Source organism: Microtus pennsylvanicus, chromosome 6, assembly GCF_037038515.1.
Source record: "Microtus pennsylvanicus isolate mMicPen1 chromosome 6, mMicPen1.hap1, whole genome shotgun sequence".
Lineage (NCBI taxonomy): Eukaryota > Metazoa > Chordata > Mammalia > Rodentia > Cricetidae > Microtus > Microtus pennsylvanicus.
In genome coordinates, this window is record NC_134584.1 from 119,135,910 (window position 1) to 119,152,949 (window position 17,040).

The 17,040-nt window shown below is 52.6% G+C and overlaps 1 protein-coding gene across 1 annotated transcript in view; it reads left to right on the top strand.

The window, feature by feature from the left end:
* The window catches only part of Crispld2 (cysteine rich secretory protein LCCL domain containing 2), a 53,343-nt gene that overhangs the window by 3,083 nt on the left and 33,220 nt on the right, over positions 1 to 17,040 (top strand). The window contains exons 2-5 of the mRNA XM_075977454.1: positions 11,693 to 12,007; positions 14,274 to 14,392; positions 15,944 to 16,076; positions 16,418 to 16,533. Of these exons, the coding sequence (XP_075833569.1) occupies positions 11,768 to 12,007; positions 14,274 to 14,392; positions 15,944 to 16,076; positions 16,418 to 16,533 (608 nt within the window). The 5' untranslated portion in view covers positions 11,693 to 11,767. The remainder of the gene's footprint in view (positions 1 to 11,692; positions 12,008 to 14,273; positions 14,393 to 15,943; positions 16,077 to 16,417; positions 16,534 to 17,040) is intronic.

The window sequence follows — 17,040 nt, forward strand, 5'->3', positions numbered from 1 at the left end:
TTTTTTTGTTGTTTGGTTGTTTGTTTTTTGAGACAGGACTTCTCTGTGTAGCTTTGAAGCCTATCCTGTAACTCACTCTGTAGACCAGGCTGGCCTCAAACTCACAGAGATCCGCCTGTCTCTGCCTTCCAAGTGCTGAGATTAAAGGCGTGCACCACCACCACCCGGTTCAGAATGTCCCATTTAAAAAAAATACTTATCTAGTTATTTTTATGTGTATGTATTTGTCTGCATGTGGGTTTGTGCCCACAATAGTATTGCCCAAGGAGGGTAGAGCAGCATCAGATCCGCAGAACTGGAGTTACAGATGGTTGTGATCCTGCAATGAAGGTGCTGGGAACCGAACTTGGGTCCTCTGAAAGAGCAGCAAGTGCTCTTTCTTAACTGCCGAGCCATCTCTCCAGCCCTCCAAAAACGCTACCACCTTAAAGTGCACAGCTGAGGGCATTTAGCGTATTGGTAGTGTTGTATGGCCAGTGCAACAATCTGACTCCAGAACATTCTCAACATCCTGTGTCCACAAGCAGTTGTGCCTCAGGCTTCTCCTCCAGCACTTATCGCTGCTTGGTGTCTTTGGACCTTCTCTCATTCTGGACATTTCTCACAGGTAGAATCCTGCAGCCGCCTAGTGTTTGTGCCTGGGCATTGTCAAGACCCATCCATTTGGTAGCATATATGTGAATATATTTACTGCATTTTTTTTGAGACAATGATTTACAATGCAGCCTTGGACTACCTGAAATGTGCTCTATAGACCAGGCTGGCCTTGAACTCAGAGATCACCTGTCTCTGCCTCCCAAGTGCTGAGATTAAAGCCATGCACCAACATACCTGGCTTTACTGCTATTTTTTTTTTCAGTGTGCAAAGTGATGGTTTCTCTATAGCATTTTCTTTCTTTTTGGTTTTGAGATGGGTCTCACTGTGTAGGCCTGGCTGGCCTAGAACTCACAATGTAGCCCAGGCTGGTCAACCCTCTTATTGATTATAGGTGTGCCATCACCATGACTCATTTTTGTGCTGGGGTTGGAAAAAGGCATGCAAGACCAGTGTTCTGCTAGTGAACTACATCCAGCCCCTCACTGAGGGATTCTAGGCAGGCACCTGCTGTACCTCTGGGTTGTATATCCCATCCTCTGTCGAGCATATATTTCTTCTCATACTTCTGCAAATGCCCTGCTTAGTATTCTGGGAACACTATGCCCATGGTTCTGTAGATGTGTATGCTGAGGAGACAGCAGGTCACATGCCCATTGGATGTCTAATGGTGAGAAAGCTGACTCCTTCATCCTCTGTGAGGAAGCACCATCAGTTTGGCTCTCTCACCCAGATGGCAGTGAGCTCTTCCGTGGTGGGTACAGGCAGACACTGTGGCCTGGAGTTCTGTGGCAGGGCTGACGTCTTGGCCTGAGTCACAGCAACCCACTGAGAGTCCCGTCTGAGACATTGCCCTGGGGGAGCCCTACTCTGTTTCCCACCCCCAGATTGCAACTGTGGTATTTTCGGGCAGACACCCCCCTTTCCAGGCCATGGGGACATGATGATCCAGCCAGAAGGAAGGTTGCTTGGCTTCTAGTGCTGCGTCAGCTTAGGAAAAACCCACAAAATTGGGAGCGGGGGAGGCCTAATGAGGGATTTTGCAACTTTTGGACCATCATAAAAAAAAAAACCTTACAAACTCTGAAAGCCCGCATTTTCAATCCAGTTTCTGGAATGTGTCATGTTTGGATGCTGAATGGCAACATTCCAGAAGAAAAGGCAGCCACGGTTCCATTTTGCTTGTAGGCCAGAGGTCCCAGAGCTAACCCTGTCCCAAAATTCTTTCAGGCGGGACGAATCGCACTTGCTCTCGAGGAGTGGGGCTGGCATTAAGCCTGTGTCTTCTGACCCTTCGTGGAGTGGGCCTGGGACACCAGGCCAAAGAGATCATGTTTCAGCTGCAGGGAAAGGGAGTGGGCTGAGAGGAGCTGCTGACCACGCTAGGCTGAGCTCTGTAGAGGTCCACAGACCTGGGATGGGGATGGCTAGGGTGAAGGATCAGCTCAAACGAGAGTAGCTCAGGATCTATCTTGCTATCATGGGTTGAACTACTAAGCAGCCACTACCTAGGAGCAAGTCATGAAGGAATTAGAGTCCTTTGCCTGGGGATGTAGCTTTCTCTAGAATAAGTTGTGGTGCCACAGTAAGGATACCCCGAGGACTCTGGGAATATGGGGTTTTCTGGAGCCCTGTACTTACGGGGGGAGGGGTAAAAGCATCAGGTGGAGTCATTTGTATAACGCACCATGCCATGCCCTGACTTCCTTTGCCAACTAAGGGCAAACCCTCTACACCTCTGGCCTGTGTTGTGCCCAGCTGTCCAGTGGCCACTGTATGGTTTGCTCTGGTCTGATTTTTATCCCCTAGCAAAATTCATCAGTCTTCCTGAGTGGCAGGGAATAGGAAATGACTTGAAAATATAAATCTCTTCAAACACTCAAAGCAATACTTCCTGCATGAAACATGAAATATGTTCTAGGATTGGGCAGGTGGTAGAGGGATCAGCCAAACTCTGGAAATGTTGGAGTCTTGGAAATGTTGGGTTCAGGTGGGGTAAGGTGGACTGCGGATGTAATGACTCAGTTGGGAGAGCACTTGCCTAGAACGTACGGAGCCCTGGGTTCCATTCCCTGTGCTCCATAAACAGGGCATGGTGGCACACACCCCTAATCTTAGTGCTAGAGACGGAGGCAGGAGAATCATGAATTCAACGTCAGCCTCAGCTACATAATGAGTTTGAGGCTAGCCTGGGCTATGTGAAGATCCTTCTGAAGCAAACAAATAATAGAACAAAACCAAAGGTGGAGAAGGAGGAGACAGCCAGGCTCTCTAGAACAGCGATTCCCTCAGTGGAGTCCCCAGACCAGCAGCAACCCTTGTGACCTCAATAGAAACATAGGTGACCAGGTCCCACCCCAGACCTGAACCAAGGAGTGCAGTTGGCATCTGTTCTTGTCTTTGAAACAGGTACTGCTATGTAGCCCAGGCTGGCTTTGAATCTGCTAATCCTCCTGCCTCTGGAGGAACTTGGTTATTGAAACCTTCTCGTGACCCCAAACCAAAGAGAAGGGTGTTTGGGGCTGGGGTCCCCTTAGCATTGCAGCATGTGGGAGGCCTGCTTTAGTAGCAACCAATAAGCCCAAACCAAAACCTTTCTTGGGAAGCATGCCCTGCATGTTGGTGCTCCATGTGCAGGGCTGATTCCAGATGCTCTGGAACCCCAGCAAGTGTCTGGCATCCTTCCAGAGCATGCGTAGTGGCTCTGTGTGCCGGGGACCTTGCTGGGTGCATCTACTTACCTGCTCTGAAGCCAGCCTTGCACCAGCCAAGCGCTGCTCCAACTGCAGGATTGCGGAGATGGCTGAGTCGGCAAAGTGCTTGCTGCACAAGCCCAAGAACCCGAGTTCAACGACGCTGAGTGTGGTGGCGTGTGCTTGCAGTCCTAGCACTGCGGCTTGCTGGCCAGTTAGCCTAGGTGAATCTGCGAGTCACAGGCCAGTGGGAAACTGTTTCAAAAATGCAAACAAACAAATAAGGTGTATGACTTCTGAAGAGCATCCACACATGCACACGCACACTCACACACACATACACAACACACACGCGCGTGCACACACACACTAGGCCTATCTGCAACAAGTAGCATCGTCACCACACGCGCACAGCTTCCCCACACATCCTGGCTGTCCTCCACGGCTGAACATGCTATTTATTTCCAGGACCTTGGCAGCCTGGCGAGCAGCAAGAGATATTTTCATCAGGGCCTTGGCAATGTGGGACAAAGTGCCCTGCCAGCTAGGAGATGAACCCAGCCCTGTCTGGGTGAGGTTCTGCGCTGCCTGGCGGGCCCTTATCTGGACTCCTTCCTCTCCGTTTACTTTTCAGGGCTGTTGGGGCCAGTCCCAGCCTAGAGACCCTTAAGGGCCCAGGCTAGGGTGGGGGCACTTCTCCCCTGTGTGCTGGTGAGGTTTTCAAGTGGCCATTCATGGCTCTTGTAATTCGTCTTTCAAACAGTCTGAGCAAACTTAAACAAACCCGGCTTTCATTGAAGCTCAACATCTAAGGGACGATGGGCCATTACTCATCTGCTGTCAGGTAAATCTCCTCCCAGATGAGGCCACAGAGCCCAGCCAGCCTACAGAGGTCTCTCAGGGCCCTTCTGCCACCCCACCCCCAGGGTAACCATATCCAGACTTCTAATGGTGCAGGCCAGGTTTGAACTTCACATGAAGGAACTGTGTGTGTTTAATCCTCAGAGTCTGGCTGGCTTTGTGCCACACGCCAAGGTGAGGCATTGCTGGTCTGCTGCACACGGACAGGCTTCCAAAGTTAAGCCAGACCTCAGCCAGCACTTACTTCCTGCAGAGGCTCCTCTCTGCATTAGGCAGAAGTCGGACTCCTCACAGTGACCTTCGAAGTGCCCGGCTGCCTGGCCCTGGCTGCCTATAACCTTACTTCTTTTCTGTGTAGGACTTTGGTCCATGCAGGTAGCACCACCTCCACGCCTTCATCCTTTCTCCACCCCAAAGACAGGGGCCACCACCCTACCTCTTCAGGGCCTTTTCCAGCCTAGATCCTGGCACCAGTGTTGGCTGCGTGTTACCTCCCTTCCTGGGGAGCCCTACAGAGGAGACTACATGTTCTGGTCCTTGCTCTGCCCTGCTGAAGTTGTTCTGCCTTCCTAGGGGCATTGCAGTCCTAGGGGCTGTGTGGCTAGTCCAAGTTGTAGCCTGTCTTTCGAAACAAAGTCTATCTGGGATTCAAATTCACCAAGAAGGAGCACAGAAAGAAATACAGTGGGCACTGACCAGACAGACATTGATTCGTGGGGCCTTTGCACTCATCCTGGCCCAGTCTAGCTGTATTCCTAAGAAACAGAGTTGTGGAAAAGGCCCTCTGGGAGGGTAGGATTTGAATCCAGGCCTGACTCAGACATGTTTCCCGCACTGTTCATGACTCTGGCACAAGTCACTTCCTTTTCCTTGAAGATGGAGGGCTCTTTTTCTTCATCCAGAGTTTGATATGAAGTGTTGTTGTCAGGGAGACCGTCACACATCAGTAGAAGGAAGTCAGACCTAGGAGTTACGCATGGGTTATTATTTTAAGAATACCCTAATTTATTATCTGGGCGCTTAATTTGGCTTTTTTAAAAAAACCATATTATCTTGGCCTGCATTGATCATGCTTGGCTTCAGTACAAAATAGTTTAAACATTTGTTGGCTGAGTCTTATTTATGTCCAGAATTAGTCCAGAATAATGTTTTAGGCCTTGAATCCCAATTACTGGACAGGCTGAGGTAGGAGGTTTACAAGTTCAAGGCCAGCCTAGATGTCTTATTGAGAGCCTGGTTCAAAATGAGACGTGAAGAAAAGGCCAGGGATGTAGCTCCGTGGTAGATTGCCTAACAACCACGAGAGAGGCCTTGAGCTTGTTTCCCAGCGCCACATAGACACTCCATCAAGTTGACTTAGCATCTTGTGTCTATTAAGCATCCAGATTTGTTCCACGAATCCTTTAAGGACTGTGTTCTTTCTGGGGGCACAGAGGACAGTATGCTGTGAGGCAGTGCACACTGCTGGCCGACACCTGGGTGTGGAGAGCTCGGGTGGTGTGGGGGGTGGCCAGCAGGGACGGAGCCAGCCTGTCATCTCCCTTGAGTCTGACCTCGATCCTGTCAAAAAGCAGACAGGATCCAGCGAGGAGGGGGAGACACCGCAGCCTGCTGTCTGCTGCGCACCCAGGCATCTGTAACGGGATGTTCTCTGCTTAGCCCTGGGATCACTGCTTGGAAGTGGGGCTAAGTGTCCCTCCCAGCCACCCTTCATTCCCGGGATTTCTGGGTGGTTTGTGGGTATGACTCTGATCCGTCCTTGGCTTCCTCCTCTGATGGAAGCTCTCTCTTTGTTAGATTTGAGGAGGAGCAGAGCCGGGGAAGCCCCGCCGCGTGGGCTCAGTGGCTGTCCAGTTAGCAGGGCTCTGGGCTGAGGCATCGCATCCATGTGGGGCAGTGGGACAGAGTGGCTGCCTGGGTGAGATGGATAATGGGAGGCTGGAGTATAAGGAGTAAACTGGTCCTGCCCCTCAGGCCTCCCTATGACCGTGGCTGGGCTGTTACTGTCTTTAGCTTCCTCCTTTGTGAAATGGGCTCGTAAAATCAGTGACCCCGTCCATTGTGGCGATGATGACACATGAGATTCCAGAAATGAAGGAGCGTGCACCCACTGGGCCATCCCCACCCGTCACACCTCGGCCAGGTCATCACGTGGTCATGCACTCACCTGTCTTCAGTGTGCCAGGACTGACCCATCAGTTCGTGGGGGCTGACAATTTCCTGATAGTTCGCAAATCAGATAACAGCACCTCCATGAAGGCTAATTCACACAGACTTGAAGAAGGCACATTTGAACCAAAGGCAGCAGAGTCTTACGGCTCAGGCTGTTTGGGCTGCATCTCACTGTCTGTGCCCTGAGCTGGCAGATGGCCGGTGGGCAACTGCGGTGGTTTTTCCTATGGACACTGTCTTCAGTGACTTCCCGCGGATCCGGAGCATGAAATTGGCCACAGTGGCACATGTGCACCAAAGGGGTGGGGGAGTGCCACAGAACAGGCCGTCCGCTTGAGTGTCTAACACTTAAGAAGCTTGCTGTGGGCAGCTAGCGGGAGAGGTGCGCAGTGCAGACCCAGTACTGGGGACCCAGCTCCCAGACAGACAGAGGAGTGGGCTCTCAGATGCTGAGCTTCACATCCGTGCACAGTTGTCTGGGTGGTTCCCAGCCAGGCGGTGACACTGACCCTCTGGCCCAATGTCCTGGGACTTTTTCCCCAGAGAGCCATGTAGCTCAGGCTGAAGGCTATCCTGAGCTAATACCTGAGTCAAGAATACTGGGGCTTCCTTTCTCTCAAGCATGAGATGTTTAACACGATTTTAAGACTCCGTTTGGCTAAGGCAAAGGTAAGACTTTGAAATAACAGTTACGCCGGGCGGTGGTGGCGCACGCCTTTAATCCCAGCACTTGGGAGGCAGAGGCAGGCGGATCTTTGTGAGTTCGAAACCAGCCTGTTCTACAAGAGCTAGTTCCAGGACAGGCTCCAAAAACCACAGAGAAACCCTGTCTCGAAAAACCAAAAAAAAAAAAAAAAAAAAAAAAAAAAAAGAAATAACAGTCACACGGAGACCTATCCCCTCTTAGCCCTTGGTCCCAACTGCCTTCTTTTGTTTGTTTGTTTGAGAATGGGTCTCATGTAGCCTAGGTTAGTCTCAAATTTACTATGTAGCCGAGGACGGCCTTGAACGTCTGTTCCTGCTTCTACCTCCTGAGTTGGGGGTGGAACCAAGAGGCCAGGCATCCTATTGGCTGAGCTGAGTCCCAAGCCCCAGTCTAAGCCTTTGAAAGCCTGTTGCGTTGTGTTTCCAGTAGGACTAACTCATTATGTCTATCACTCGAAGATGTGGGACTTAGAGAGCCTCCCTGTATATGTAGATGCATCCCCGAGAAGCTGGATGCTTTGTCTGAGGCCACACAGCTGGTGGGGGGCAACGTCAGGAATTGAACCCAGGTTCTGTTTTCCTGGAAGCCCAGGATGCAGCCAACAGAGTCCACCGTGGACCACAGTCCTTATATGGCTCCTCTGATCCAGAACAGAGGAGGCATGCCCCTCCCCGTTCATTCCATAAATATTTATTGAGCAGAGATGTGTCAGACAGGCTCTGGGACTCGGTGGTGAGCAGGCTGACAGGTCTATGGAGTGATTAATTCCCACAAGGCTTTCCAGGAAGGGGAGCCCATGGTGAGCAGAAGTTCACTGGCGGGCTTGGCAGCGGGCATGCTGGGGTCAGGGGCTGGGCTGAAGGAACAGCGTGTGCAGAGGCCGGGCCAGCAGCTGGTGTCTTAGCTCTGACATCTTCTTGGCAGGCTTCCTCAAACACAGAGCAGCTGGGCCGCATGATGCAACAACCTTCCCCATTGGCCCCTCATTTCTGGACCAGGGGCTTTGCTGGCTTTTCAACAAAACCTCTTTTAGAGCTCTGAATGGCATCAAGTGCCATCCAGGACTGGTGGGGTCACTGGAGGGCTAATATGACGGCAGCTGCGTTGTCCTCAAGCCTTGAGGAAGCTGGGTTTCCAGCCCTGTTTCCCCCTCCAACTGGCCACCCAGACTCCCAAGCCTCTTAATGCGTACAGGACTCAGCTTTGTCTGCTGTAAAATGGGGCTGCAGACCTTCCATCCACAGTCATGGCCCAGTGCATGCCCAGCACTAGGAATGTAGGCATTCCAGCAGAGTTGATTTCACAACCCGAGTCTCACCATTGGCCCTGGAATCCTAAAGCACGGTCTAAGCTTCCTGTATCCCTCTTGCCTTGTTATTGTGGGAACTGGATGCTTTAGCTCCCTGGGGTCTTCTGAGTTCTGTTCTGTAACTCTAGCAAAAGAGAGCGAGATCATGCAGAGATCCTCTTGGCTGTGTGGGCCTGCAGCCCCCAGGGGGCAGTCGGGGTGAGTAATAGAGTGTCGGAAGGTTGGTAGGGGGAGGCTCCTCTAGAAATGGTGTTGAGAGTCAGAGGGATGGCTCAGTGTGTAAATAGATCCCCGTGCAAGCGTCAGGACCAGGGTTTGGGTCACTTAGGACCACTGTAAAATTTTGTGGCAGCCACTGTAATACCAGCACACAGGAGACAGAGGCGGAATCCCAGGAGCAAGCTGGCTTCACAGACTAGATGAAGCAAAGCCTCTGCCTCAACAGATAAGTTGCAGAGGGATTGAGGAAGACCTCTGACATCAACCTTTGCACATGCGTGGATACCTGTGGGTATGCATGTTAACATGTGGGGACATACGCACGCACCCATGCACACCGTATGCAGAAAAGGAAAGAAGAGAAAAGAAAAGAGGTGAGGGTATTGAATTTGGTGAGGCCAGGGAGAAGAAGGTGAGAGAGAAGATACCGGGAATGTGAGCCTTATCCCAGACACTGGGGGAGCTGGGGCCCCGTTCCCCACTGTGTCCAGCTGAAAGGCCGAGGGAATGAGGATGCGGCTGCAGCTGGAGAAGGCAGCTCACAGCGTGCCAGGGACACAGCGCAGATGGTACTGCGTGTGTGTTTGCCAAGAAGGGGCATGTCCTGGGCGAGTATCCCAGAGGCTTTCTTCATCTCCCTGGGGTGACACATTAGGAGCCTTTGGCTACAGAGTCACCACGTGCGCAGCCTCCCAGCATCCTTCCTAGGAGGCAGGACTTCTGGAATGCCAGAGCCCCAGAGCCAGGGCCTTGCTGCTATGCTTTGGGGTGTCCTTGTCCCTGAGTGGGTACATTGGTATTCTCCACTCAAAGAAGAGCCCTTCTGGAGAGTGTCATGAAACAGGGTGACCACCCCTCTAGCCCCAGCTCCCATCTTTGGCTGTCCAATGTTGGACAACCATCTTAATTCAAGCTCTGTCCCTTTTGTAGAATGGGAATCGTAGGACCACAGCTCTGGGTAATGGAGAGCCATGGCAGCCAGGGGCTCACAGGGCAGCTAGAGAAGGGCAGGACTCCTTCTAGAAGCCGCCAAGGTTCCTTGTCCGGATCAGCTCGTAGTTGCTCAGTTCTGGTGATCCAGGACAGCACGTGTGCCTCCTTCACAAAAGGTTTGGGGCCCATGCAAAGACTTAGTAACTGGGTAACGAACGGTACTTGCCTCCAAGCTGGATGACCTGTGTTTGATTCCTGGGGCCCACACTGACTACAGCGAGTTGTCACCCGACCTCCCTGTGCACCCCATGACAAGCACATGTCACACACAGGTGAAAATGGTAGAAAAGGCAGATATACATATGCAGTACCGAGGAATGGGCAGCAAGTGCTCTTGACTACGGAGCCATTTCTCCAGCCTCTTAATTTTTTATTTTGATACAAGATCTTGTCAAGCAGTGTAGGCTGTTCTTGAACTCAAAATATATTCCAGGCTGGCCTTGACCTCATGATCTCTGGCTTTAGCCTTAGAATGCAGGAATATGCTACCACATCTGGTCCTGACTCTAGTTTTTTTTTTTTTTTTTTTTTTTTTTGTTGTTTTTTTGTTTTTTCGAGACAGGGTTTCTCTGTAGCTTTTGGTTCCTGTCCTGGAACTAGCTCTGTAGACCAGGCTGGTCTCGAACTCACAGAGATCCGCCTGCCTCTGCCTCCCGAGTGCTGGGATTAAAGGCGTGCGCCACCAACGCCCGGCCTGACTCTAGTTTTGATGCAGCTATTTGGGTAGTGGGTGGGGAATGTTCCCCATAGGCTGGGATGCTGGGCTTGTCCCTGTGTCCCATGCTTGTGGCTTACTGCTTTGACACCAAGCACCAGGTCGTGGGGTCTCTCGTCTTTCTCCCTCCCTCTTGTTCCTTACAGCTACAGCCCAGCAACACCCGAGACACACCTCTTCCTGCCTCTGTATTGCCAGGTGTGTAGTTAATCTGCTGTGGCCTGGTCTCACAATTCACATGTCAGTCATGGTGCCTGAAGCCAGGAGGCAGAGATGGAGCTGTGGGTGAAGCCGGCTCCTCCTGGGGTCATCCTTGGCTTGCAGGTGGCACCATCTCTCTGTGTCCTTCCATGTTTGTCCCTCTGCTTGTGTTTGTGTCCTGATATCTTTTTTTATTTATTTTATTTTGGTTTTTCAAGACAGGGTTTCTCTGTGTAACAGTTCTGGCTGTTCTGGCACTCACTCTGCAGACCAGGCTGGCCTCGAACTCACAGAGATCCGCCTGCCTCTGCCTCCTGATGCTGGGATTAAAGGCGTGCGCCACCACCACCCGGCTCCATGCTGTATTTATTAAGACCAAAGCATAACCCTATCTGGCTCCTTTTACCCGCTGTGTAGTTCTCCACTCCGTTTTCCCTTCCTTGTCACCAGTCTATTTCCTATTCCCCTTACTGATTGTACTTTGATTGTGTATGCCTCCGTTAGGCCTAGGTTTTCATCTGGTTGAGCAGAGTAGTGTCACATGGCAATCCATGCTTTTGGACCTCTGGGCCCTACCCTTCATGCTACTCCAGCACAAAGCAACACAGATGGGGCATTGCCACTGTCCCAGGCTGGACAGGCAGTGACATGCCACTTTGACCTGACTATGTGCAGGTGGGGATGCACCTATATAGCAGTGATTGATCTGAGAGGGTTTGGGCCCTCTGAATGTTCTACATTCTTGGTGGCTGGGCCCTTGGACCCAGTGGGCCTTCTATGGTCCCCTGGCTGAGCAGGGCAGGCAGGCTTGACTCTGATGTACTAGAGAGCCGCTGATGGGACCCTGGAGAGTTTCCAGGGTGGGAGGTGAGAACTGTGACGATTCTGACGTACTAGAGAGCAGCTGATGGGACCCTGGAGAGTTTCCAGGGTGGGAGGTGAGAACTGTGACTTTGTCAGGGCACCCTGACTCTTCCCTGCCTCCTGGGACAGCAGCAGCTCTCTCAGGAACTCTAGTGCACCTTCCATTCCCTCCCCGCCTCTGTTTACCCTTCTCCTGACAGTCCCAAGCCCATGGGACAGGTACATACCAGGCGTTTCTGTGTGAGCAAAGACTACGGGAGACTTTGGCCAAAGGGACAAAGCCCTTCCTATGCTGGTTTGGTGGTGTTGGGCAGAGCTGACTTAGTTCTAACTTGCTGTCTCATGTTTCCTCTTTTCTTTCCAGAACTTTCTAGTACCCAGCCCTGCCTCAGGAGCCCAGGCTACCCTGTCCCCTTTGCGTGGCTGCAAGCGTGGGGCCATGAGCTGTCTTCTAAGTACTGTGGTCCCAATGGGGCTGGCTCTGCTGGTGTGTGGAGCACAGGCCTTTTTCCTTCCCAACACCACGAGTCTGGAGAAGCTGCTGAGCAAGTACCAGCAGGCTGAGCCACACTCCCGGGCGCGCAGGGCCATCCCCTGGTCTGACCGCCAGGAGATCCTCATGCTGCACAACAAGCTGCGAGGTCAGGTATATCCCTCTGCCTCCAACATGGAGTATATGGTGAGTGCCCACAGGGATGATGGCAGGCAAAGGCCGATGCAGTATCTTATGGTTTCTTGAGAGGTCTCATGTACTTACTATGCAGTTGGGGATGACTCAACTTCTGATTGGTCCACATCCAGCTTCTTAAGTATTGGGGTTACTGGTGTGCAAGGCTCCCTTTCTGACAGCTTAGGCTGCCTCCAAACTCAATCCGTAGTCAGGGATGAACTTGAACTTGATCTCCACCTCTCAAGTGCTAGGGTTGCAGGTGTCCACCAGCATGCCCAGTTTCTGCAGTGCTGGGGATGGAGCCCAGGGTTTTGTGCATGCTAAGCAAGCACTCTACCGACCAGCTCAGCTACAAGCACGCTACCTACCGAACCACACCCCCCACCCCCACTTGTGCTGTTCTGATGTCTCATTTCTCTTTCCTTCAGTGGCATCAAGGTCCGGCTTCTCTCCCTCTTCAGCCCTGTTTCTGTCCTTGTCCCCCAGGTCCCAGTCCCACTTCCTCCATCAGCAGCCAATGACTTTCCTTTAGAGACCACTCTGGTACTAATGGGTCCTTCTTGGTCTCGAGGTCTGGGATGAGTGGCCAGCTATGTGGGCCCTGAGCAAGGCTACCTTTGGGGAACATGGTACAAACACCCATATTTTCCCTTGGGAAATCTGGGCAGTCTTCTAAGATGTCAGCACGTGGGGTGGCTGTGTGCTTTTCTGGGGGTGTACAAACGTAAAAGGGCACCCTGGGTCCTGGGTCATCTCCTTTTCAGCTGGTCTTTGCTGAAGATGACAGAAGCCACAGAGGTCTTTCTTCCTGAGCTCTTGCTGCAAGATGTTTGGGTAGCCAGGTGAAGTGGTCACTTGACCCTGAGTTCCAAGGTGGAAATGTCCCCCTTGACTCGTTTTCCCGAATCACTGTGGAGATGAGGACTGGGAGAGGCTGGTTATGTCACACAGGGTCTCTTGTTGCTCAATGGCCTAGACCCTCTACTTTGGTAGCTTTTAAAACTTAGAGATTAAAGCCTACTGTTTCCCAGGCACTCCCCAGGGTGGCTGGGTACCACTCACATGTGGATGGAGTTCCAGAGATTGCTCAGAGAGCCTATGTCGTGGATGGTAGCTTCAGGCTGTCCTCATACCCCCTTGCCAAGGCAAAGACAGCTCCTGCTGGGGGACCACGCCCCAGCAGCACTCCCTGGGCAGGTGGATTGGGTAGTGTGTCTTCCACCAGAGGTGCCATGGAGAACTGGGTTGGAGGTGCGAGTATGGGGACCCGAGGGACCCTGGTGGGAACCTGGGAGAACAGGAAGCATTAATCCCAAGCTGCACATGGGAAGCTAGTCCCAGAGTGACTGATCTGGAAGGGTCTGGCCCTTGACATCCATGGTGAGGCTGCCTGTCTCCACACCTGATGCTCAGCGGAGGTGTGTGGTGAACACGAGAGTGTCGGGGGACCGGGCTCCCTTCCCTCCCTTTCAGTCCTCTGCGTGCCTGAGGATTAGCTAACTATTGCACATATGCTGTGTGCTTGCCCAGAGGAAGACCTTGTACTCATGGGACTGCTGACCAGAGGTGACATTGTGACAAATTGAGCAGAGCCAAGAGGTGGAGGGAACCCAAAAGGGGGATGAGGGACTCAAGGCAGTAACAGAAACTAAAGGCTGAGGTGGTTGCCAGTGGGATTAGGAAGAGTGAGCTCATAGGCAGGGAAGGGTGTGAGGGAACAGAATGGTGAAACCTCACCACCACCCACATCTTGTTCCCAAGAAAGGAAACAAGTGGGGTGCCTCTGAGGAGTTGCATGGTGCTTGGATTTCTGATTTCCCCCCCAACAGATCATGGTGCCCCTGGAGAGTCATATTGGGTCCCACAGACCTAAAGCCAGAGCCTAGCTCTAGACTAGTTGGGTGTGTGGCTGTGACCCAGTAGCCTGGCTTCTCACAGCCTTGGCTCTCTTTTCTGTAAAATGAAATGAGGCAGGCACTCTCCAGGACCATGGCAGGAAGGCAAGGAGAGACTTGGATGCACCCAGGGCTCTCACTGAGGGTACGGGTGGGCTCTCAGCTCCTGAGAATGGCCCAAGGGTGACCAGGATGCTCACCTGCCCTCTCTGTGTGTGTCTGATTGCTGTCATTTGGCACCCCCTTCAGTTTCGCACTCACTCATGTTGAGAAGCTGGGCTCACAGGCCTCTGTTAGAAGCACAGCCAGAACTCTGACAGCCCTGCACTGGGCTTTCTGCTTCTCCCTCCTGACATCTCTGCCATCTCTCTCCCCTACAGACTTGGGATGAGGAGCTGGAGAGGTCCGCGGCCGCGTGGGCACAGGAGTGCCTGTGGGAGCACGGGCCCGCCAGCCTCTTGGTGTCCATCGGGCAGAACCTGGCCGTGCACTGGGGCAGGTAAGAGCAGCCGGCGCCCCAAGCTGCAGCGTCCCCCCACTTGAGAGTGATCTGGCTGATGCAGGATGGCTGGCACAGAGGGCTTGGCGTTCCTGTGTGTTGTCAAATGTGGAGTGGTTGAGTACTTGCCTGGAAGGTTCGAGGCTATGGGTTCTGCCCCCAGCATCATGAACACACAAACCACTTAATGGGGCAACCTGCAGCCCTGACAGGCTCAGCTCTTTGTTTACGGCCTACTGCTTGGCCAGACAGCAACAAAATTCCAACTGCTGCCCAGACTGCCCCACCCTGGATGGTATCCCTTTCCTCCTATCAGCCCGTTTCCCTCTAGATTCATGGTCCTCGACCTCGACCGAGAACAGCTTGCCCACCTTACAGACCCACATACAGCCTTTCTGTCCCCATGGTCCTCTTTTGAGGCCCTCCTGTCATCCCCCCAGGGGCCCTGGGACAGTGATGGGATCAGAGGCACAGACTGTCCCGTCCCTGATGGGTAGGTTTCTTCCCCTCAGACATGCTGGCATGGGTACAGTGTTCCTGTACAGACTCCCTTTTGCCCTAGCTCCTCATGGCACGTGCCTCTGAGGGGCTGACTGGGGTGGGAGGCTGTGTCCTAAGGACTTGCTGACCGCGGCTGCTGGTGCTGGGCCCAGGCAGTAATTGTTACAAGACCTCAAAGTGCTTGGCTGACCGCAGCGCTGTCACCGACGGTCATTCTCTGTAAACCACTCTGTTTACACTTGCTGGTGACCAAGGGACTGTGGGTTCATAGGCGAGTTATTCTCTTTCTTCCTGATGGAAACAAAACAGAACAGTGAGTGCCCAGTGGCTCATACCCAGAGTACCAGTGCTTGGGAAGAGGAAGCAGGAGAACCCTGAGTTCAAGGCCAGCCTGGGGCAGTGGCCACAGATCAGTGGCCTCCCCACAGTGCCCTAGCTGTATGTCACTCTTCAGTCTCTCACTTAATGTCTGCTGGCCTTTACCTCGGCTTCAAGTGAACCTATAACGCATGCCTACCGTCTTCCTCTCTGTCTCCTTGCAAATCCCCCCTGCTTGGTCCTGACCAATCCTGTTTCTGTCCTCCCTCCCTCCTTGTTTCTCTCTCTCTGGAGCCTCCCACATGTAATCACTATGGCTGAGCCACACCCCGCCCCTTTTCTCACTTTTTGAGTCAAGTTCTCACTCAATTGTCCAGTGAACTCACTCTGGAGCCCAGGCTGGCTTTGAATTTGACATCTTCCGACCGTAACCTCTGGACTAGCTGAGCTGACAGACCTGCCTGCAGCCCCTCGCCTGCCCCACGCACATTTGTATCTTAAGTGAAGGAGGTCCTGGCTGCAGTGTGTCTGAAGTCTTGGGTTCTTGAGTTGCTTGTATTTCACCCATTGTGCTTGAAAATGAATACATAATTAAGGCGACATGGGTAAACCTTTCCTGTGCAGGCAGGCAGCTTGGAGGCCACTCAAGATGGAGTAGTTTCAGGCAGAGGCTGGCAGGGTTGGGTGCCCGGGTCCCAATCTATGGACCACCCACCACTTCTGTCCCTATAGGTACCGCTCTCCTGGGTTCCACGTGCAGTCCTGGTATGACGAGGTGAAGGACTATACCTATCCCTACCCCCACGAGTGCAACCCATGGTGCCCAGAGCGCTGCTCAGGTGCCATGTGCACCCACTACACACAGGTAATTTGGGTGCCCCAGACCTGGGGAGCGTGTCTGCTAAGGCAAATGCAGGAGTGCTTACTGCCTGAGGTCTTTCTTCTAATTTGGTGCTTCTCAGAGCACACTGGTTGGGTCCTGCTGTCTGCTCTGGCTGAATTCACAGGAGGAGAAAATTGGAGTATTCTCTGGAAACTTCTATGGCAATTTACATGGCTGACGTTTCTCACCATTGTGTGCATATAGTGTGTTATGAAAAGGCAGTGTGCACTCCCCCAGTGGATGGCTCTTTTCTGGCGCCCTGCCTATGAGAGTTGCCCTGGGACACCCTGCCCCTGAGCTGTAACACGGTGTTGTCTTTTCAGATGGTCTGGGCCACCACCAACAAGGTTGGTTGTGCTGTACACACCTGTCGGAGGATAAACGTCTGGGGAGACATCTGGGAGAATGCTGTGTATCTTGTCTGCAATTATTCCCCCAAGTAAGACTGTGTTGTCTGGGTCACACAAGCCAGCTGGGATGCATTTGTTTGTCGCGGGGGAACTGGCTGCAGCAGGTCTCAAGAGTGAAGCTTTAGTTATCTCAGTAACAAAGAGTCTAGAAATCCCTGCTTCCAGGTGAGGGAATGACTCAGAGTTGGCAAGGACTTGGGCCCTGTCTAAAGTCCTCATGGCCCCAAGGTGGCTGCAGAGTTCCAGCACTCTGCCCTCCCGTACGATTCTACTTCACATAGCAGGAATGTAGGAATGGCTTGTCTCCTTTGGCATTTCCCCACAAAACATCTTTGGCCAGAATTAGACAAGGGGGACCACAATTACTCCAACTGGTTTTCTGAGTCATCTCCCAAGGCCACTTGTCCAAGCGAGAGTAGCTGTTGTCTGGCTGGAGGAGGGGAGACAGAGCGGGGGGAGGGGGGAAAAGGAGGGTGGAGGAGAGAGAGTAAAAGATAACAGAGGGGGGTGGTGGTGGTGGTGAGTAGTGCTGTTTT